Source organism: Mauremys mutica, chromosome 1, assembly GCF_020497125.1.
Source record: "Mauremys mutica isolate MM-2020 ecotype Southern chromosome 1, ASM2049712v1, whole genome shotgun sequence".
Classification (NCBI taxonomy): Eukaryota; Metazoa; Chordata; order Testudines; family Geoemydidae; genus Mauremys; species Mauremys mutica.
In genome coordinates, this window is record NC_059072.1 from 86,197,263 (window position 1) to 86,222,098 (window position 24,836).

The 24,836-nt window shown below is 39.1% G+C and overlaps 1 protein-coding gene across 7 annotated transcripts in view; it reads right to left on the reverse strand.

Annotated features, from left to right (window-relative positions):
- The window catches only part of ANKS1B (ankyrin repeat and sterile alpha motif domain containing 1B), a 764,239-nt gene that overhangs the window by 42,361 nt on the left and 697,042 nt on the right, over window positions 1-24,836 (reverse strand). For all 7 annotated transcript variants that reach the window (XM_044981810.1, XM_044981801.1, XM_044981818.1 and 4 more), the window contains 3 exons: window positions 17,722-17,796; window positions 11,757-11,885; window positions 8,839-8,910 (listed from right to left, as the gene is read on the reverse strand). In XM_044981810.1, the coding sequence (XP_044837745.1) occupies window positions 8,839-8,910; window positions 11,757-11,885; window positions 17,722-17,796 (276 nt within the window). The remainder of the gene's footprint in view (window positions 1-8,838; window positions 8,911-11,756; window positions 11,886-17,721; window positions 17,797-24,836) is intronic.

Here is a 24,836-nt window from a genome sequence, read left to right on the forward strand (position 1 = left end):
CATGTTGTTAAACAATAATAGAATATGTTTTTAAATATTTTTGGATGTTTTCTACATTTTCAAATATATTCATTTCAATTACAACACAGAATACAAAGTGTACAGTGCTCATTTTATATTTATTTTTATTACAAGTATTTGCACTCTAAAAACCAAAAGAAATAGCATTTTTCAATTAACCTAATACAAGTATTCTAGTGCAATCTCTTTATCATGAAAGTTGAACTTACAAATGTAGAATTATGTATAAAAGAAACTGCATTCAAAAATAAAACAATGTAAAACTTTAGAGCCTACAAGTCCAATTAGTTGTACTTCTTGTTCAGCCAATCGTTCAGACAAACAAGTTTGTTTACATTTGCAGGACATAATGCTGCCTGCTTCTTATTTACAATGTCACCTGAAAGTGAGAACAGGCGTTTGCATGGCACTGTTGTAGCCGGCATTGCAATGTATTTACATGCTAGACATTCGTATACCCCTTCGTGCTTCTGCCACCATTCCAGAGGACATACGTCCATGCTGATGACGGGTTGTGCTCGATAACGATCCAAGCCATGCAGACTGATGTGTGTTCATTTTCCTCATCTGAGTCAGATGCTACCAGCAGAAGGTTGATTTTCTTTTTTGGTGGTTCGGGTTCTGTAGTTTCCGCATCACAGTGTTGCTCTTTTAAGACTTCTGAAAGCATGCTCCACACCTCATCCGTCTCAGATTTTGGAAGGCACTTCAGATTCTTAAATCTTCGGTCGAGTGCTGTAGCTATCTTCAGAAATTTCACATTGGTATCTTCTTTGCATTTTGTCAAATTTGCGCTGAAAGTGTTCTTAAAACGAATAACGTGTGCTGGGTCATCATCCAAGACTGCTATAACATGAAATATATGGCAGAATGTGGGTAAAACAGAGCAGGAGACATACAATTCTCCCCCAAGAAGTTCAGTCACAAATCTAATTAAGGTTTTTTTTCAAATGAGCATCATCAGCATGGAAGTATGTCCTCTGAAATGATGACCGAAGCATGAAGACGCATATGAATCTTTAGCACATCTGGCATGTAAATATCTTGCGACACCAGCTACAACAGCGTCATGCGAACGCCTGTTCTCACTTTCAGGTGACATTGTAATTAAGAAGTGGGCAGCGTTATATCCTGTTTATGTAAACAAACTTGTTTGTCTTAGCGATTGGCTGAACAAGAAGGACTGAGTGGACATGTAGGCTCTAAAGTTTTACATTGTTTTGTTTTTGAGTGCAGTTATTTAACAAAAAACCCTATGTTTTTAAGTTGCACTTTCATGATAAAAAGTTTGCACTACAGTACCTGTCTGAGGCGAATTGAAAAATACTATTTCTTTTTCTTATTTTTACAGTGCAAATATTTGTAATAAAAAATAATATAAAGTGAGTACTGTACACGTTATATTCTGTGTTGTAAATGTAATCGATATATTTGAGAATGGAGAAAAACATAAAAAATTAAATAAATTTCAATTGGTATTCTATCATTTAACAGTGCAATTAATCACTTAATTTTTTTAATCACAGTTTATTTTTTTTGAGTTAGTCATGTGAGTTAACTGCGATTAATTGACAGCCCTAATAAAAAGACTAATAATTTTATTATATTTTATCATTTGTTAACAACTTAATTAAATATACTGGCTAATATAAAATCATGTTAATTTCCAGATTTTTCCTCTATAACTAATAAAACTGAATGTTGCATATACTATTTAAAGAGATTACTCAATTATACCAAGCCATTAGCAACATAATAAATACATAAATTGGGAGTACAAGTTTATGAGTTTGTAAAATCTTAAAAGTTTAATCCAGGCTTTCCATTTTCCCAAATGAATCTGCTAATTATGGCCTGTATTTGCTTTCAATAGCTATCTGAAGATATAGGTGGAGATTACTAAATATGTAATTAAACCGTAGAGTCAATACCATTTTCTGAAAAAGTCTAAACGTGACTCTACATTATTAGTGGCAATTTGTTCCACTTCCCTCCCTCCCCCCCAAAGCTTAGTGTTTCAGTACAGGAATCACACTATCCCTTATCTTACCCACAGGTGCCTTACTTATAATTATTCTGGGGATTACATATCCTTACTGACTTTCTGAGTGGTCCACCGGGACAATGTTGTTTGCGTGAGAGAGAAAATAGTAACAAACATTCACTTTTTGTTCAATTAGTGTTGTAGCCAGGCAATTTTGAAAGTACTTCATACATTCTATCAAATTAGTCAGCTTCTCTGGTTCCATGAGTTTTTACAAAATCACCTATATTCTTATTGGATATAATACTAATGTAATTTCTTTGGATAAGGTATTTGTTCTAATGGCCATGGCAAAAAGGTCCAAGGCCATAACAAACAAAAGAGGATACTAAAAGCATCCTTGCCTTACATCTATTGATATCTCAAATGGTGAGAAACTGTGCCCCAGACTTGCAGTCAGACTCACAGGCAGATTCCTTGAGTCCATGTGGATCCAATTTGACGATCGGGATCAACATTAGTACACAGAATAGAAGCTGTTGGATTTAGCTAAAACAAATGCATACTATTAACCAAAAATTATGCTTTTTGAGATTAGCAAACAAATTCCTCTCCACCCTGTCAAATGCCTTCTCCACATCCAGCATCATGATGACAGTGTAGTGTGAATCTTTCATGTGCCACATTAGCTAGAAGAGACCTCATTAGTTGGTATTCAGAATTCATTCTTTTATAAACCACTTCAGAAATTATGTCCTAATCTTGGTGCCAAGATCCTCCATTAAGCCCGTAAGCACTCTTGCAATACTTTAAACACAACATTAATGAATTATATTGGATACTACTTTGCACATCGCTACCTTGTTTCGGTATTAATGACATTACTACTTTAGTCAGATATATCAAGAAAAGTTGATTATTGTCAGCTTCCTTAAATATTCCCAAGACTTGGGTCGGCTAATCATTGTAGATCTTGCAAAATTCTGAATAGCATCACCCAGAATTTTCCCAGGGCTCAACAAGTATACAGCTGTCAACGTTTCCTCCTACCTTACAAGCTTTTCTAGAGATTCTGGCTCATCTTCAGCAATAAAAGCCATATCAAACCCCTCTAAAAATGTGAGTAAGCTACAGTCACCATTTATTTCTGATTCATAAAGTTTTTAAAAAAAATAAAGAATACAAAAACTCTCTAGTTAATACCTGACAAACTACGTACAAATCTGCCATCTGATGTGATAATGATAGGTATTATTCATTGTGCTTGATGAACATTGACTTGTGCTGCTAACAATTTTCCCGCGCATTCTTCATATTCATATTTTTTGTTTTAGCCTGAACAAAACACCATTCAGCCTCCGGTTGAGATCATATTTTGCACAAGGCAGTTTAATCACTCGGAGCTAAATACTTTTTATAGGCATCTGACAAATGCTGCCCTTTTGCCTCAAGTTGTCAAGTATGATTTTTTTAATCAATTTTGTTTATCTTACCCCTCTGAGATGCAAACACAGCTCTAATATGTGAGTTTCATGCTGTAGCAGATGAAATTACAGAACCCACATTTTAGGCAATTACATTACTTAAATCCCATATGGGAGTAGGGGAGAGTGGCAGGGGTACTTAGGAAATACTTTGCTAAGACTTTTTAGCATGCAGCATTCTCCCTCCCTCCGCATGCCCTGCCAGCTCCAATGGCTGGCACATGTAGGGGGAGAGGAAATGATCTCTTTATCTCACTTTTGTTTGGGGGCAGGGGGAAGGAATGACTGAGCCCAAGAGGCCACATTCTCCATCCAAATTCTCCTCTTTACATGGCAAGGAGGAAAAGATTTGGGCCTTGACAGGCTGCCCCTGTCTATTCCATTTCTCCATTTCATATAAGGTACATCAGCTGAGAAAGGCCACCTTCTGCTTATCCTTATCACTGAAGATGGAAGGACTGAGCTGTGTAACACTTCCAACTCTAGTATTTAAATCCCAATTCAGCAAAGCATTTAAGCACACACTTTGCTGAATCGGGACCCTAGAACCTTGATTCTTCATATCCCCACACCCAGAAAAGTCTTCCTATTGTCTAGAGAGGTCCTGGGATCCAAAGAATATATCCTCTCATATAAATCCTCAAATGCCCCTATAGATCTGATTGTTTAGAATCTGAATGATTTGACTGTGCAACTTTAGGGTTTAATTACTGGCAGCGTAGCACCCTTACTTATGTGCTCACAGAATTGGTAGCAAGTATAACATAGTGCCCTCTTGGCACAGTCAATATTCAAGGGATTCAGATATGTGGACACCAGTGTGAGCCTAGAGTAGAAACAGGACTCTGCCCAGCTCCAGATAGGAGACTTCTTTTTCAAAGGCAAAGGCATTCTGTTCTGTCTTCCTGTTCCTACAGAGATTTGAAGCAAAGGCAATAAATCTAAAAGAACAGCTTTTACTATCTTCCGGTTCATGCTGAGAGGGATGAAAGTCCTTAAATTCTTGGATGTATCTCTCAATATCATTAATAAAAGCATCTTGGGCCAGGACAGAAAAATTTAATCTCGAAATACCAAAGGTCACCTTATAGCAGGTGTGGAAAGAAGAGAAGGAGAGTGTGCTATGGTCTGCAGAAGGAGGGAGAGATGTTGTAAGAGAAGTCATCTGAAATTGAACATGCAGACATAAAAAATAAATCCAGTCCAATCAAATTATGTGGATGGGAGAAAAAAAAGTAATCCATCTCATGGGTGCAGTTCTTGCCAAATGTCCATAATTCTGGATGAATGCAAGAGCAGCGATAAGCTCCCAGAAGCAAGCAATCCAAAATTAGGGTGGCAGTGCCATGTTAAAATCACTTTCAGAAGCCTCGGAAGCGTTTTTTCCTAACAAATTCATCACCTGATTTACTAGGATGTAAAACCTGAAAAGTACAATGGGTGACCAAAAAAGAGGTCCCTATTAAAACAGTGGTTCTGATCTTTTCTATACTGCAACCAACATACACAAGAGAGTGGTTGCCACTCCCTTGGATCTGGTGCTTGCGACCCCCAGGTTCAGAACTAGAAACACAAACAACTACAAAGTGTACCGTAGGGAATAATCCAGCATGGGCAGGGGATAAATCAGATCTCATACTAAGTAGGTTATGTCCATTCCTAATTTTCCTGGTTCTATGAAGGGTTAAGGAAGACTAAGACACTTTTCCTCCTGATGGGTCTTTTTTCAAACTTGTGCCTCTACTGATGGGAAGGTAACATTCATCCAGGGAACATCAAAATTGCTTATTCTGTTATAAGGCCAAAGGTAAGCATCACAAGCCACACTAAGGAAAATTCCAGGCACCTAATTTTCACAGATCCTTTTCCGAAAGCAAGACTTGCCAGACTCCATAAAGAGACCAACAGTTCATTTACAGCATAAACTTAAGTATGTTACAGGCTGTTCAAGAAGGACAAGCAGGGCAGAAAAGGTGGGGGAGTTGCAGTGCATGTAAGAGAGCAGTATGACTGCTCAGAGCTCCAGTATGAAACTGCAGAAAAACCTGAAAGGCTCTGGATTAAGTTTAGAAGTGTGAGCAACAAGGGTGATGTTGTGGTGGGAGTCTGCTATAGATCACCAGACCAGGGGATGAGGTGGATGAGGCTTTCTTCAGGCACCTAACAAAAGTTACTAGATCACAGGCCCTGGTTCTCATGGGGGACTTCAATCATCATGATATCTGCTGGGAGAGCAATACAGCAGTGCACAGACAATTCAGGAAGTTTTTGGAAAGTGTAGGAGACAATTTCCCGGTGCAAATGCTGGAGGAACCAACTAGGGGGCAGAGCTCTTCTTGACCTGCTGCTCAAAAACAGGGAAGAATTAGTAGGGGAAGCAAAAGTGGATGGGAACTTGGGAGGCAGTGACCATGAGATGGTCGAGCTCAGGATCCTGACACAAGGAAGATAGGAGAGCAGCAGAATACGGACCCTGGACTTCAGAAAAGCAGACTGACTCCCTCAGGGAACTGATGGGTAGGATCCACTGGGAGAATAACATGAGGGGGAAAGGAGTCCAGGAGAGCTGGCTGTATTTTAAAGAATCCTTATTGAGGTTACAGGAACAAACTATCCCAACGTGTAGAAAGAATAGTAAATATGGCAGGCGACCAGCTTGGCTTAACAGTGTAATCCTTGCTGATCTTAAACACAAAAAAGAAGCTTACAAGAAGTGGAAGATTGGACAAATGACCAGGGAGGAGTATAAAAATATTCCTCAGGCATGCAGGAGTAAAATCAGAAAGGCCAAATCATACTTGGAGTTGCAGCTAGCAAAGGATGTTAAAAGTAACAAAAAGGGTTTCTACAGGTATGTTAGCAACAAGAAGAAGGTCAATAAAAGTGTGGGTCCCTTACTGAATGGGGGAGGCAACCTAGTGACAGAGGATGTGGAAAAAGCTAATGTACTCAATGATTTTTTTGCCTCTGTCTTCATGAACAAGGTTAGCTCCCAGACTACTGCACTGGGTAGCATAGTATGGGGAAGAGGTGACCAGCCCTCTGTGGAGAAAGAAGTGGTTCAGGACTATTTAGAAAAGCTGGACGAGCACAAGTCCATGGGGCTGGATACACTGCATCCAAGGGTGCTAAAGGAGTTGGTGGATGTAATTGCAGGACCATTGGCCATTATCTTTGAAAACTCATGACGATTGGGGGAGGTCCTGGATGACTGGAAAAAGGCTAATGTAGTGCCCATCTTTAAAAAAAGGGAAGGAGGAGGATCCGGGGAACTACAGGCCAGTCAGCCTCACCTCAGTCCCTGGAAAAATCATAGAGCAGGTCCTCAAGGAATCAATTTTGAAGCACTTAGAGGAGAGGAGTGGTCGAGGCTGGGCTGGAGCCGCGGCCATGCCATAGTAGGGGCTGGCAGCTGGGGCTGGAGCCGGGTGTGGAGCTGGGGCTGCAACTGGAGGTAGAATGGGGCTGGGTGGTGCTCCCTCCCCACCCCCTGTGGGGACTGACCCACAGTTTGGGAACCACCTTGCTACACACAGAGGGAGAAATTTTTGAATGCCAGATACTATTGCCTTCATTAAAAGATTTTTAGATCAATGATTTTTTTTTTGTCATTTACTTCAATAGGAATAGGAGAAAGCCCAAAGAGTAAGAAGCACGAGTAGGTGAAATCCTAAACAAGAAAGATTCTATTTTCATGCGAATATTCCTTGCAATGAAAAATAAGACCATCAGCAGAATTTTGTCTAAATAAAATGTTTTTAAAAGAAAAGCAACAGAATAGTATTTAATTGTATCATGTTCGATATACCTTACCAATAAAACTATGTTACTGTCAGGGAAAATCTAAAATTCCTATTCAACTGATTTTCATAAGATTCATCTTCAAGGAATGTAATTTAAATCTGAATCAAAGTGATGGCACATTTTAAACACTTATAAATTGACCATAGCATATTTATAATGATTTTAATGTTGTTCTGAGTTGTCAAATATAATAAATTTATTGAGGATGTCATATATTACTGAGGTGTCAAACTCTGCCCTCAGATCTGTATATGCATATTTCTGAAAAACAAAGTTAATACTGAGTTTGATGGGCTTAAAACCTAAATTTCCCTTTCTCTAGCCCCCACAATCACAAATGTGTGATTGTGGGTCCTTCAAAAAAGAGTGAGTTTCCACCAAGAGGGGGAGTTTCCAATGCGAGTAAGGATTATTAGTATGCAGTCAGCTGAAAAAACACAGATCTTCAGGCATTTATAAAGCATAAATTACTGTCAGCCCTTAGCTAGACTAACTTGTGTGAAAGCCTGTGTGCTGTAGATATGTAACCAATAAGGAAATGGTTGTCTGACTGCATGAGTTTTACACATTTTCTAGCTCCACAGCAGATACAAATGCTAAATCTAGCACTGAAGAGGCATCATGCATGACGCCTCTAAGATCCATAAACCAATGAATGGATTATACTCATCCATGAACGTAATTATTCATCTGCAATAGATTACACTATAATTATATTCTTCATTTTTCTTAACCACTCCAGACTACCATGTGTATGAGAACACAGTTGATTGTAATGTACACATAATAAACTATGTTACAATTGGATAGATATTGTATAGCTAGGCTGTCTACATTTTGTGTTTCTAATAGTATGATGCCTGTCAGATCTAAATCGGGCTTCCTAATAATTTCTTTAAGCAGCTAGAATGAGGCACAAAGTCAACACAAAAACTTGCTCTTGATAGTTTGCAAATATCTGCCATTTTTTCCTGTAAAAGGGTAGAAAAGAATTTATCTCCATAGGCCTGATCTTGCAAAAATTTAAATATGTGAGTAGTTTCATTAACAGAATAGGACTGTTAATGAAAGTAAAGTTACTCAAATGTTTAAGTGATTGCAGGACTGTGCTCTATATTACAAAATAATGACTTTGTAACATGCTAATAAATTATTCACTAGTATATATATTTCCATTTAGTAAATTATATTTATATCACTGTGCACGAGCCATAACATTAATGAAATAAAAAAGATTTATTCTCACTAACGTGCATGCTTAAATGTATGAAAAGTACTTTGAAATATTTTCAAAGAATTAATAGCAAACATGGCACATAAAGCAAATATATACATACAACTCTTTTAGCCTTAGTGTGATAATTGAAATTTACATAAAACATCTATTACTTAAAATCAAGATCAAGGGCAGAATGGACTTTCTGTTGAATACCAAAGTAATATTAAAGATGGATAATGTAGCATTATAAAGTGGTAACTTTAGTTCACTCAACAGTATCTACTATTTCAATTATTAGACATGAAAATATACATGTATTGACTTACCCTCATCTTTGCACAGGCATCCTGTGTTGACTCTGTGCCTCTAAGCTCTTTTACCAGCATAGAACCTAAATACTAAAATAAGAATACATTCAATTTTCTGTAGTTAAAATCCAGAGCAAAGATAAATCTACAATAGACTGCTAAAAAGCTGAGGAAACCAGAATAGTAGTAGGTAGCCTAAATATTACATGATTTAGATTTTTTTACTATATACTTTTGATATACTGGAATTTCAAATGGAGGTTGTTACTACATATTCTGTATGAAACAGGAACATTTACTAACAAATGAATTTAGAGGGAGAACTTATAAGTGGTACCAGCAAGTAGTCCCTCAAATTAAACAGAAAGCACTACAGAGTGCCATCTTAAAAAATTGCATCTGATTGCAAAACGAAGCTTCTTTTAAAGCAGCCATCTGCAAAAATCACATCACTGTATATAATTATAGGGTTGCAGAAGACAGTAAAGCTAAGCTACGTGCAGCTGATGTGAGCCAATAGAGATGCACAGATAGTTAAAATATACTGTTTCTAGGCCTACAGTCAGAGTCTCTTTAAAGACTTTAGTTCACACCTGTGTGCCACAGATATACTGACCGGAAAAAGGCAAAAATATCCACACATTTCAGGATAGATAGTAGTGGAGCACAGTACAGTACTGAGGACCATTACCTGCTGCATTACAGCTAAGATAGAAAGGTAAGCAAGCCTGATGCAACTGCATAAATATAGTGTAGCCTAGTTTTATTCAGTTAAGTATGGTAGGTTATAAAATAAATTGAAATTGAAGCATTTAAGCTAAACATCTGTGATTCTATCTAAGTCTTGGATCAAGTCCCAGCTAGGGCCTGATTCTGCTCCAGTGATGTGAATGGGGGTTTTGTTATTGACTTCAGTGGAAGCAAGATTGGGCCCTTAGGGAAAAACATTCATATTGGAACAACCTTTGATCTAAGAACATTTAAATTAAAGCATATAGTCTTAGGGTTTGCTTACACTGCAACTGGTACAGTTGTGTTGTACTGCTTCAGTGTAGACACTTGCTACAGCAATGGGAGGAGTTATCCCATCGCTGTATTTAATCCACCTTTCTGAGAGGCAGTAGCTAGATTGATGGAAGAATTCTTCCATCGACCTAGCATTGGCTATACTGGGGGTTAGGCTGGTATAGCTATGTCTCTCAGGGACATGGATTTCTCACACCCCAATGTAAATTTTCAATGTAGAACCAGCCCTCAGCTAATGTCTTTCTGTGCTCCCTTTGCTGTTATAGGCCAACTCAAGACCATAAACTTACATCAATATTGGAAAAATCCACACTGAGCAACGCAGTTATCCTGAGCTAACCCACTGTGTAGACTGGCTTCTCCAGTCGACTGCTATCGCTTCTTGCACAGGTGGATTAACTGTGTCGGCAGGAGACGCTTTCCCATCTGTGTAGTAGCGTCTTTACTGAAGCTGCAGTGGTGCAGCTGTGCTGCTGCAGCATTTTAAGTGTAGACCGACCCATTGTTTATCTACAGTTTGGGCAAGATTGGGCCTCCCTGTCTGTACAGGCCCAGGGAGAGGGCACACAGGAGCTGCCCCTCCTCCTTTGCTCCTGTGCGGGGGCATAGCACAACATGGCTCTTGTGCTGCTCTGACAGCAAGGCACAGGCACAGCCACTTGACATCTCCTCCAAAACTTTCACATGGGCAGACAGGCATGGAAAAAATGTCAATTTTGAGCCCATGGCAAAAGGAGGGCAAGGGAAAGAAGGGAAAGCCAGTCCCAGCCCCTGAAGTGCTGTTAGACATGCAGCAGCGGGCTCAACTCTCCGCACTAGCAACCCTGTGGGGCTAACAGCTACTGAGAAGACTCCTCACACCAGCTGAAGAGCAGAGGTGGCCAGATGCTGCCTGCAGGAGAGCCATACGGATGAAAATCCAACTTCCTTCTACTGCCTGTGCTCACAGCAAAGGGGATGAAGAGCTCCCGCCCAAAAGAAGGCAGAGGACAAAGCACAGGTGGCCAAGGTGCGAAGGAGAAGGAATGCTGCATCCTCTTAGAGTGACAACAGCTTGGGCTCCCTGAAGCCTTTGTCACAGAGCCTCTAGGAGCTACAGCTGAGGCATTGCACCTTTGCTCCACCCCAAATCAGAGCCTGTGCATAAAAGAACGTTGGTGCCCTGTGTGTTTTAATAGCCTATCTTCTGACTGACCCTGCAGGGGCAAAGAACTCATGATCCTTGGTTTATGCACATTTTCATCTAGTGCCATGGAAATAATGGGCAATGGTTATATTTGATTAACTTGACTGCTAGATCAAAGAGCAAGGAAGATGAGCTTTGAGAGGAAAGGTTTCATTAAACACAAAGAGCTGTCAATTAGTAAACTTTGTAAGGAAAAATATGAAAAAAAGCTGAAAAGTGAAATGGATTTCGTTTTTTTTTCCCCCGATACATGTAGGATATGGGGACATGAGCCCTTGAAATTTTACCTGTGTTTGTAACATGTTTGTAATAGATACATTACTATTTGAACATTTGAACTTGTGTGCTGTGTGTATAAAAGCATATGTTATAAGATTGGGGAATGCAGCATGGTCACAGAAAGTGAGCCATTTGCTTTCATTGTCACTTGGATAGCCCTTGAGCCTTTTTCTGATGGCATCATTTCTCAGTTGCTATGGATGCATGGGCTGTAATACATCAGAGAACCAAAACAACAAATATTTCTGATGTTTGCTTCTTATTTATTAAGTATGGAATTGTTTCAGAGGAAATACCTTGGTTCATTAAAAATACAGAATGACCTCCTGTTACTGGAAAATATTATAAATTAAAAAAACTCAACACCGTCAGCATTTAACATGATCAGAAACACATATATATGTAGTCTATGAGAAACCAAAGCACTGATTTTACCAATACTTACAAATGCTTTATAATCACATGACTGGAAGATGAGTTTCTCTGGGTGATGTTGCCAGTACTGTACTGGAGTTGATGCGGTCGCTTCATTAGGCGGTCGTAAAGTAATTGAAGGTTCTCCCCAGTCTCCTGTCTGAAAATCATATTTATTCTAAAAGTAACATAGGTTGCAGGCAAAAGTAACATAGGTTGCAGGTTGCTATAAAGTAAGCTCTCTATTGCTGTATCTAATTTACATGTATTGTGTACTTACTATCCCTATGCTATGTAAATAATATAATATATGAAAACAACTTGTATAGTACTTTTCATGGTTTAGTTTATAATCCAAGAGTCACCTTCTGTACAGTTCAGTGACGCCTGATTTTAATTTGTTTACTTTTTGAATAAAATAATTAAACACTTGTATTCTTTCAAAAACATGATTAAGTTTGAAAGATATGTATGAAAATGAGAGCTCTTGAAAAGTCACAAGATACAGAAAAATCCCTCCCATTCATAGAAAAATAATTCTGCTTTGTGTTTTGCAGACTTTTCTACACAGCTAACAAATTTCCTATTACCCCAATTTATGTCATTAATTGATAATATAATATGTATATTTTCCAAAACAATCCAAATAATTCAGACCTTGATAGGATTTAAATACTTATTGTCTACAAACATATAAGGCTAAAAAGCTAAATATGCTGTTGTAACTAGGGACAATTTCACATATTAGAAAGCAAAAAATGATTCTGAAGAGTAAAATTTTGTGCCAGGACAGTGAGCCACCACTAGCTAATCAAGGACAATTTGTTGCCACCAACAGTCATCAACAATTCACTATGGAATGAGGCAAATTCATAATATGATTATTTTTCAGGTTAACAAAAAATAATTATAAGCAGACATTTGAAAGCCCAATTGCTTAATTTACTGTAAATGTTATGTGTGTATCAATGCTCTTTGCTGTGAATAATTCTTACTCTTTTATATCATTTTTAGTTTCTCCCTATCCCCAAATTTTAGTCTCCTGAGCTAGGAGCTATGGGTTTTTTTTTACTCATTTTTTGAAACATTATAGTCTATATTATTCTTTCCTCTTTAATCTCTCTATCTATACATTTACTTTGATCACCTTTTATTGATGTCTGCCTATATATTTAACACTATTTCCTTTTCACATTGATGCTTAACATTTGTATTAATGACTACCTTTCTGTATCTTTCTGTTCCCCCCTTCTGACATTTTTCTCAGGGCCAGATATGTCCCCAACCCACTCGAGGATAATCAGTGAGATTGTAGTTTTCTCCTAATTATTTCATCAGGGTCATTGTTTGCTCCCAGACGAAAAGGTTGTAGAGGTCCAGTCCGAAAGGTCATCACAAACTTGATGATTCAGACATGGATGTTCCCCATCATGTATAATTCTGGGGCTACGATCGACCTTCAGAAATTCTCTCATTTTCTGCTACAGATCTCTGTCTCACCATTTTCCTCTCCTATGTGATTATTTTCTACTTTGATTTGTTCTACCATTTTCTCTACCACTACAGCTACAAAGATATTTTCCAACTTTGCAATACCTTTTTCAGTTTGGGTTGGAATTGGCAACAAATTGTTGGCAGTTCATTAACATGTAATTTAAGCTATTAATAGAAAAATGGAATTGGGTTAGGATTCCTTTTTTAAAAGGTATGGAAACACTTGATAATTGATGTAAAACATATGGAAATATTCTAATCAAAGAGCAATTTAAAAGTCTAGCAAACCACCACCTTATCAATTAAACCAGGACAGAGTAAACAAAACAAGGACGGTACATCCATTTTCATGTGTCACACAGTAGTGAAAGGACAGAAACTTGCACAACTTCACAATGAAAAGCAAGAGGTATATCTGGAAACATCAATATTACCCTGCCAATGTGATAACTTAAAGCAAGTGTACACATCATAAAACAAGTAGAAGCCACTTAACGCCAAGATTATTGCTCCCATCCACAGATGGTACAGTACAGTAATTCACAATCTGCCTATTTAATGTTGCTTAGATACTCCAAAAATAGGGACCTTATAAGTACCTAGTCAGATATATGGAATGTCCCTCTGCAGAAGTTAGTGGTATAGACTGAATAGCTGCAACATTCACATTTTGGAGGGAAAGCAGTGTTGCCACTGTTCCAGTTATGGCATATTGCGATGTGTTCAGAGACTATCCACCGTCTTTTACAGAAATGCTGATTCAATATGATTAAAAGGAAAGAGCAGGGATTGGGAGCCTGATTTTCTTCTCTTTGTATTCAATGGGGGATTTACTACCAGCTACAAGGATAGCAGGATTGAATCCTTCAGGAGAGTTTATGTCGTCCTTAATAGTCAATTGTTCAATGGCCCCTAGATGTCAGAACACTTGAAATCCTCTTCTCTTAAGACTCCCATCCCTCCCCCAACAGTGGCTTTTAATGAACTAAAGATCTGCTGGAAAATTTATAGGAGGAAACTGTTCATCAGGGGGACATGCCTCATGCATTTAGCAAGAGGATATTGCCATGGACCAGGCCTGATAAAAGGATGGATGGAGTAAAGAAGCCATAAAGGTAAAGCCTTTGATCCTTGCTCCTTGAACCCTGGCTATTCAAAGGATCTTAATAAGGCAGGAACAGGAGTCCCATACTAGAGATGACACTGGGTCATGTCTCTAGACCCCCATGCTGCACTGACCCTAAGGATTTACTCCCATACACAGAGGACAGTTAGCAGTACGAAATTAAATGAGGAGTAAAATGAGTAAATGAATTTACACTTTGGACTATTTTTGCAAAAAAGATATTAAAAGTAAAAGTATTAAAAAAAATTTTAAAAGCTGTTCAGGAACCAATATTTCAGTCTGTAAATGGAGAGCAGTGGCAGGAGAAACAGTGAATATTGCTAACAGACAGGTCTAATGTATAAAGGACCTAAGAAGCGACAATCTTGAGGAAATGAGAAATAATCTTGAGCTGAAACAATAAAGATCAAGTATGACATACTTGCAGAGGGACTGTGCAGATATCATTCCTTTGTATTAATCACTCTATTAATAAGTACAATCATCGAAATAAAGACCCTATTCCCTTTCAATTTAGATAAAAAATAATTGATAAAATTACCCTAAAAGTGCTTGGGACTAGAATGGTGGATCTAAATACGTAACACAGCTGAGAGAGCTACAGAAACCCACTGTTACAGACAGACTATTGGAGTTGAAGACCTTTTGTGTATTCCAATCAGCATCTTCTTGTAGAGATAGCAACTATTAAGAAATGTGGCAAAAAATTAAACACTGTAAGTGTGGATTATTTTTGACAGATGAAAAAAGAAGGCATGTTACCCACAGAGCCCTGTAATGCTCTTTTGCAACTATATCATGCGTTCTTTAATATTCAGCTGAAGCTATGTTTTCATCTCATTTTTTTTGATTGCCTCCTACCAAACTCCTTATAATTTTAGACAACGCTATTACCAATACCCACTATTTCTCCTAATTCAATAATAACAATTACTATTTGAAAATACTTAGACTGGAACAAATATGCGTGCCTGTATAAACAGAGCAGCCGCCTTTGTCTAAACGTATTCCATCGTTTCCCTACTGCTTTTCACCTTCACTTGTCCCATCATGTCCAAAGTTAGATTGTAAACTCTTCAGGACAGGAACCATGCCTTTCTATTTATTCGGTGGGGTAACAGGGCAGACTCCAAGACCCTATGTAGTAATAAAGGGCTTTTCTGTTGAGTCACTAAAATTCTGAACTGAAATTTAGGACAATTATAGCTGAGTCATGTTGTCAGGGGAGTCTAGTTAATTTCATCCAGGATATAAAGGAGCATAAGCAGGTCTTTGGGCAAGAGGAGAGCCTAAAGGGAAACTGTACGGCTTGAGGAGGAAGCTTAGACTTAAATGTTTGAGTTACGGATAATGCAAAACCTGAGGGGTGAGTTTGGATACTAACTCATGGTCCATATATTGGGATTCAGGCCCATTCACAAGTACCTAATGCATTTTCAGCCACTATAAAAATAATACAATGGTCTCCATTTGTAAGCTAAGACACTAGACTTACCACATTTAATTTAGTTTTTACTAGCACACAATGTTCCTATAAATCTTTTGATTTCAGTACTTTTATTTGTAAGACCCAGAGATAACCAAACTAAATATTTCATATTACAACACACCATATATGTGGAGGTGATATAGCTGTGATGAATTGGAGACATGTGATAAATGTATTCATTGCATGTCTTTAGTTCGTCACATACCAGAGCAATTTATCACAAGCTTGTGGTAGCATTCCATGCCCACTACTCTTGTCTCCTTGGGCCTTATTTTAACATTCCATACCCTCCCGCCCAGCAGCTTCCAACAGCCACTTTGTTGTTTGTCTGTTTTTCCTAGCTACCCCGAGAGAGAAATGTTTCCTTCTCTTCCTCCCTACAAATATGGATTTTCTCTCACAAAATTACCCCAAGCCAAGGTTCAGTGGGGCAAGATTCAATGCTTCATTAGTGATGGATTTTCTAGCCATAAATGTCAAAGCTTTCAAGTCAGGTATCTCATGTTCCTACAGTACTTTATACCTCTGGGAATGGGGAGACTTTCAGCTTCCCAGTGGAACAAACCATTCTTGCTTCTAGCCCTAGAAAGGACTGATTTATTGGATATTAATTAAGTGACTCTGAAAAAGTAGATTAAAACTATTAGGGCATTTTTAGAATTGCTGCACATACGCTAGTTTTAATTTTTCCCTCCTGCAGTTTGACTCCAGGTAACCAAGGAATCTGACTGCAGAGACAGAGATGTCAGAAGTAATCCCCAAACAATTTTTTATAAACTCTCTAAACCATTCATAATCTCTTTCTAAAATATGGAAGGTACAAAACTTGACACAGAACAGCTTGAGTAGGCCTGTTTTAGAGGGGGTTGAATTTGGTTTTTTAACTGGGACTATTTGTTGTAACTGTCCACTGGTAAAGCCAGGTGCCTTAGTTCCAGCACTGTGCATTAGTTACCAGGACTATAAACAGGAGCACGCACAATACAGTGCGTTTAGCTGAAATTTTAATTTTTTTGTCCCTGGAGGAATTTTAAGTGTTCTGTGGGACTAGCCAAAATCTAGTTCAGTTTTTTTAATATCCACTGTCAGAAGATAGATTTCCTATGGCCACTTCAGAACCTTTCAAATCTTTGTTTTTTGAAACAAAGGTACATTTTTAAATGATTCGAAAAAGTTTCTTGGTATCCCTGAAGAAACTCTGAAACTTTCTAAAGAATGGTAGCTGAGATATCCTCCTATCACAAAGGTAATTTAAGATGGCAGTCGTCATGTGTATGGGACCTTCACGAGCCTTTTAAAAGTATCATATATATGGGGAAGACGTAGACTATTGACAGAGAGAGTTCTGTATAGCATGTTACAGATAACTTTTTACTATCACTTGAATAGCACAGTTTTGCACATAAGTTACAAAAAATTTGGGGCATTATCAAGGTCACATATAATTCACAAGAAATGGCTTACTGCCGCAGCAAAGATGGCATCATCTCAAAGTTCATCAGTTAGATATGAGGAATGTAAATTCTACTTATTAACAGGAAGGCTGATGCACAAAACAGGGTGCACAAACTAAGCAATTTACACATTCTTGCTTTTAAAAAGACGAGTAAACAAAAAGTGCTGGAACAGACATCAAATCTACCATTAGGTAAGTTTTAACTTAACTCTAGAACTAAAAATTCCTTCATCTCCCGTCACACAATCAACATAAAACTAATCACACACCATGATAAATGAATGTACACATACATAATCCCACGCATCAGCAGACAGTACAAATTGTTTTGCAATTTCAACATGACACCCATATATAAGTACTAACGACACCATGGCAACACATTATACTTCCATACAGTGACAATGTAGCCATTTATTGCAGTATCTTACATTATGAACCTGATGCATCGATGAGAAAGGAAATCCTGCATTCTGGTTGGTCCATATCTCACAGACAGAGGACTGCTAATATAAACAGAAAACTACATCTCATCTTGTAAAATATTAATGCACTACAACCATCAAAAAGCAGGAATAATAAGTATGAAAAGAAAAAGATTGCAACAACAGTTTAAAAATGGCAGCACTTAGAGTCAGTTTTCATTTATTTGCTGACAAAACATTTTTCGGGCTTACTTAAAAAAATATAGTTTATTTAAGACTTCAGACGAGATTTCACACTGTGCATACAATAAAAATAATTTAATCAGAAATGCTGGTGAAACACAGCTCTGTAAATAGAAAATAAATAAACAAAGAAAGAAAGAAATGGGAAAAGTATAGAGAGGAGGCAAAATGGGTTGCTTTCAGTTTGTTTTTTACTAGTCAAAAGGCCAGTTGTGTTTTGTTTTTTGAGTCACATTGGGGTGGGAGGGGTCATAGAGATTTTTTTGGGTGGGGGTGAAATCAGGAAAAATTAGTAACAGTGAAATAACTTTAAAATTCCATGTGCACTGTAGCTATTAATAGAGGAAAATGCAAGACAGTAAAGTGAAGTGATCACCCACCATCTCCCTCCAATAGTAATTCTCTTTCATTCAAACATATAGGGCCAAATACTGCCCTCTACTGCATCCCTCTGAAGTTAATCAAATGGGCAGCATTAGTCTCATACTGTCCATCCAATATTTTACAAGAAACCTGCGTTAACAACAGTAAAGTAAGGATCATATTGCAGTAACTGTAGCAAAAGCAACAGAACAATATAGGCATAGCATCTGTCGGCCCCTTTTGCATATTTCCTTAGTGGGATGCCATCAAAAAAGCCACTGTGACACTACAAGAAATGCTAAGATAACATTTCATAGTAGCCAAGCAACTAAAATAAGCGCCAGACATGGGAACTGCCCACAGTATTCCGGAGCAGGCAGCAACAAAAGGCACTAAACACATGAGAAATGCAACCGCAGCCTCTAGAATAGCTAGCAATTAATACATCAATAGTTTAACCACAATATACACAGCATAGCTGGCAGCTAAAGACAACACCAAGAATTTAATATCAGTGTCCAAAAAAGTTAGCATTCAAATAGACACAACTGTGCGCAAGAAAGTGACTCTTGCCCTTACCTTTCGCTGTCTGAAACCTGGATGCCTTTCAGGGTGACAGGCTAGGTCACCGACTGGTGAAAGCAGATGGGCTTTCTCTGGGCTAACCTGCAAGTCCTCCCAGACTGGCTGGTAGCAAACTAGTATCTTTCACTTGTCTTTATGTCCCTCAAGTTTCCACAGATATTTGTTTAAAATGTAATCTCCCCGCATCAGTATCTTTTAAATCCTTCCATATCTGTTCACTTTTTGCCTCCCCATTTTGTTTCCCAAAAGTCACATCTGGCCCCGTATCCCACTGGTAACTTTAATAATTTGAGTTCCAAGATCCACAGGACACTACCCTTTGATGTCATGAAATATCTAATGAAAACATAGCCTTGACCTTTCCATCTTGTCCATCCTGATTCTGCTGTCCACCTCAAAACATATCCCCACACCTAAGGACATTGCTTCTGGACCTCCTGTCCTCCTCAGACTCACCCTGCTACTAACTAACTATCTTGAAATTGGGGTGACCAGACAGAAAATGTGAAAAATCGGGATGGGGGTGGGGGGAAATAGGAGCCTATATAAGAAAAAGACCCAAAAAATTAGGACTATCCCTATAAAATTGGGACATCTGGTTACCCTACTTGAAATACATTTCCCCAGTAGCAGGGTCAGGTGTTAATGCAACCCCAAATACTCTTCTTGCCCACATATTCATAAGCTGTTTCACAGAGTATTCTTTCTGGTCACTTGATTCCTCTTTTTATCTACCTCATATTCTCAGATCTTCTCATGCCTAGCCTTCCACTGAAGAGGCACTCCAGAATGAGTTTGTGACTGCCTGCAGTGACACTTCGGTAAAGGAAGGAAACAATGCTTTTGCAAAACTAAATCTATTTATAGTGCACTAGTCTGCAAAAGTACTTTTTACAGTTAATATTAATTCTCCTAAAGAATTACCTCAGCCCAGCTTTACGCTATGTAATGGAGTACAATCTTCTGTAGAACATATCTCATTTAGCCAGGTGTGAATCAAACTGTTAATTGAGTTCTGATTTGGACAAAATGTCCATAGTGACTAACAGCTTGATCCTGCACAAACTTACTACCAGATATGACACTGATTCCTTTGTATAGTCCCAGTGAGCAGGCTACTCACAGTAATCAGTCATACACCCAATAATAAATATTTGCAGGATCAGGACTTAAGAGAATTAAAAAAAAAGTTCTGAAAAGAGGCACTAAAGTGATTTAAAGAGCATTCTATATGACTATAGCAACATCCAGTGGAATGTAGCACTTCTCATAACCCAGTTCTGTGCCTACTAATGTTTCAGTGGATAGAAAATTTAGGCACAGCAGAAATATTAATGTTTTAAAGGACAATGAGTTTTATGCAGAAACCAAGATTTTCCTGCCTCTGAAGAAAATAGTATTTAGCATTTACTGTATATATCTTCTATGGCTTCAAAGTGCTGAACAAACATCAATCAATGAAGTATTGAATTCCTTGAGAAGCCGCTAAGTAAGTTTGCTTATTTCTATTTTGAATATGGAGAAACTGTCCAAAGAAGAGAGATTGAGAGTGACTGTCCAAGGTCACAAACTAGTTAGTAGGAGAGTTGGGATTAGAATTCAGGAGCTACCAGTTCCCAGTCCCCTAGAACATGCTACCTCAAAACAAGAAAAGAACAAAATGTATAGCCACCCTCCTAACTGAACAATAGACAATGTACACAATCAAAAAATTTGAGGACACAGAGCTTTGTGAGAAAAGGTTAACAACTAGCAACATTTTGCAAAGGGATACTGTGAAGGACAGAAAAAAATGTCATCAGCTATTCCTAATAAATATTACCAAATACACAAAGAAATAAATGCAAACTATTAACATTCAAACTAAACAACAAAACATGCATATTCATATGAAATCACATTTCCCCAAAATATATACAGATAGATTATATATAAAGGAAGTTCCCCAGATCATTGTCCCGTTACAACTTGGAACCCTTTAGAAAAATTGTGTTAAGGAACTTCCATTGCTTCTGTCAACATTGCCTTACTTTCATAAAATATATTCACACAAAGAAAAAACTATTACTAGCTATTTCTTTCCTGTGAACTTCCTCTAATATTTCAGACAGTGAGGCTTAATCCTCTCAGACATCCATTGTTCAGGTAGTGGCCAATCATACCACAAAATGTTTGAGCACTTCACTCTTTCCCAGTTTTCTTTTAATCTACTCTCCTTTTTCCTGCAGTCCAGTATTTCCATAGGTTAAAAAAAATGGTAGCTCTGCTCTCTAAAATACATCTAAAGCTTGTCTGAGAATGTTCCCATAAATCCTGAGACACATCTGCACTGGTGTAACCAAAATACTGGTGCAGAGTGTAAGTGTACTTTTATCTGTCACTTAGGTCGTGCTTTTCATTTGTAGATTTGCAAGCACTTCACCAGCCTCATTATCTCCATTTTACAGATGGTGAAACTGAGGCACAGTCCAAGTAAGTGACTTGTCCATCATCCCAGGAGTCAATGGCAGAGTCAGGATTATGATCCAGGTCTCCGCATTCCAGGTGCCCTATCCACCAGAACTGCAGTACCCAACCCAGTTATGAATCATTCTAACTCAAGCTAACAGGGGAGAACAGGTGGAGAGGCTGAGAAGAGAAAAGGTTGTACACTTCTCTCCCTTCTTCCTACTTCCCTCATAAATGCCACATATGGAGTTCAAGACAAACAGCCCTTTGACGCCAGCAAGTAGAGGCTGCATCTAATAAAATACTGAGAGTGAGCTTGTAATATTTTGAGAATTTGGGAAGGATTAACAGGCAACCACCTTATACAATTTCTGCTGTAACTCCATCCCCCTACCCTCAAATAAAATGGTAAATGTTGGAATTGAAAAATGCTTTAAACTTGGCTATTAGACAAAGTGGCTGAGGTAATATCTTTTCTGGGACCAACTTCAGGTGATCTGAAGAAACTCAAAAGCTTGTCTCTCTCTCATCAACAGAAGTTGGTCCAAAAAAAGATATTACCTCACCCACCTTGTCTCTCTAATATCCTGAGATCAACCTGGCTACCAAAACATTGCATTAACCTTGGCTAGTCATGAAAGACTGAAGGTCCTGTAGACTTATTCAAAGCAGGATCTAATCCTTGCAGTGTAATTACAGACATCTTGCTGAGCCATGGGAAAAATGAATAATGCTCAGTGCTTGTGATCTACGGGACATATTCATGTAGTGCAGGGATGGATGGGAAGAAGCTTGCAGCCCCTTTATTCAGCATCCGTGTGTGTGGGGGGAGGCTGGGGGGTCTCTGTGACTGAAATGACCAGGGATTGGCAACCTTTGGCACGCGGCTTGCCAGGGTAAGCACCCTGGCGGGCTGGGCCGGTTTGTTTACCTGCTGTGTCCACAGGTTTGGCCAATCGCTGCTCCCACTGGCCGCCGTTCGCCGCTCCAGGCCAATGGGGGCTGTGGGAAGCAGCAGCCAGCACATCCCTCAGCCCGTACTGCTTCCCACAGCCCCCATTGGCCTGGAGTGGCGACCCACGGCCAGTGGGAGCCGCAATCGGCCAAACCTGCGGACGCGGCAGGTAAACAAACCGGCCCGGCCCGCCAGGGTGCTTACCCTGGCAAGCCACGTGCCAAAGGTTGCCGATCCCTGGAACAGATGCTCACAGTGCAGTGCAGTGACTAAGAGAGCAAATGGGATTCTTGGATGCATAAGCAAGGGAATACTGAGTAGGTGTAAGGATACTACCCCTGGGCACAGCATTTGTGAGACTATTCCAGGGATGCTGATTCCAGTTCTGGTGTCTACATTTTAAAAAAGATTGTTGGCAACATTGTTTTAGAAAAGAGCTACAAGAAAGATTTGAGCTCTGGAAAACCCACCAGCAAGAGGCTATAGAAGCTCAAGCTATTTCGTTTATCCAACCAAAGGTTAACAAGGGACTTGAACACAGTACTACATGGGGAAGAGATTTCCGAAAGCAGAAAGCTCTTTAGTTTAACAGACAATGTCAGAACAAAAGCCAGTGGCCAGAAGCTGAAGATAAAATAAATTCAGACTAGAAATAAGATGCAATTTTTTTAACAGTGAGGGTAATTAACCATTGGAACCATTTACCTAGGGATGTGGTGAATTCTTGACAACTTTAAATCGAGACTGGATATCTTTCTAAAAATATGTTCTAGATCAGCTAGTGATTATGTGCTTGATGCAGGAATCATGGGGTAAAAAATGTCCAGTCTGCTAAGCAGAAAGCCAGACTAATGCGATCATAATGATCTCTTAACCTGGTCCTAATATCTACACTAGGGTAACTGTGGATCTTGCAGCGAGTTGCCTCTGCATAGTCATGCTTGTGTGATGCAACCCCCTGGTGGAACAGAGCTTGAGAGCTATCCAGAAAGCAGTTCCCCAGAGGGGACTGGGGCCATGTGAGTGCTCCCTTGCTGCATGAAATGTTTGGAGCCTGTAGTAAAACGGTCCTTAAGGGGGTAACCGAGTTATTCAGAGTATTGTGGGTTGGAGCCATGTTCCACCCCTCCTTTCCTTCCTGTTTAGTTAGTGGCTGTTTCCTCCACTCTCTTATGTGGCTGAATAAAGCAGCATGTTCCCAGCTTGCATTACTGTAAGTAGAGTGGGTTTCCTGTGCACTGAGCAGTCTCTTTACAGCGCCATTGTTATAAAAGAGCTGTGAAGATCCAGCTATCTCAATTCCTTCAGCTGAGTCCAAGAGAAGTCACATGAAAGAACTCTGAGGAAGAGGGGCAGGTGAGTAGTTGGCATGAACATGCAGCAGCAACATTCTATTGTTTCCACTGCTCCTCTCCCAGGCCCAACAAACCATGGGTATGCATGTCTGTCACGAAGCATAAAATACATCCTTCTCACTCATGTCTACAGAACCCAGAATAAAAACGATATGTACATTGACACAAACTAGCTAACTAATTATAATTCAACTTTGCACTAAAAATTAAGGGAATTTTGGATTCAACCCGCAGAAAATCATTCTGGGAGTGGACAGCAGGTCCTTAGAGCTGCAGGTGGCCACAGAAAGGAATGAAATGGGATGCCTGGGCTTGCATGGTGCTTTTATAATCTCATGAAAATAAATGTTCAGAGCAGAGAGAGGACTCATGCAGTGGATGCATTGCTCTCCAGAGGGTCACCAAGCTCTCAGGACAGGGTGGGGGTCGGGGAATGCACCTCACAAGTAGGAACTCCCACAGGTTACTTTCATGAACAAGCCCTTTTGAGTGAAAATGGAGGGGGAGGGAGTTCTGCCTTCCTGATAATTCTTCACATGAGGATGATTTGCAGAAAAGTGCAGGCCATCTTGAAGTGACATTTTCCTAAGAAAGCAATTTGAGCCATGACTACTTGTTCCCGGCATCTGCTGCAGAAGTATGTACCTTGTAGTTGTCCTTTGATATAAAGAGAACAAAGGGACTCCCTTGTTGTCTGTGAACCAGCTGAAGACCTCCTTCATTTGACTCCGATCCCCAGAATGGAATTCCTCTCCACTCAACCAATGTGCCTGTGGTTGAGATGAACTGGTACATGCAGAGAGACCTGGTAGACTACAAGCTGATTCCAGATTTGTTTTCATCCCATTAAACAGGAGCTGGTTTCTTCCAGGGGAGATTGCTTAAGGTTCCTCCTGTCAGTTTTTGTACACTATTACTGCCTTGTGTGATCTGAGAAAATACACGAGTTTCCTCAGAGCAAGATGCATCGTTACAGCTCAGAGTACTAGTGCACTGATATACAGTGTACAGCAAATTTTTTGCTGACTGACCACTTCCCCTATGCTAATGTTTTTCCCACAAATACTCCCCTGCCTGTTATCTTTGCATCTGCCAGTTATTCCCTGACTGGACATCTCTGGAGATTGTCATGCTGGGCTTCCTGTGTGTATGCATCTCAATGCTAATACTAT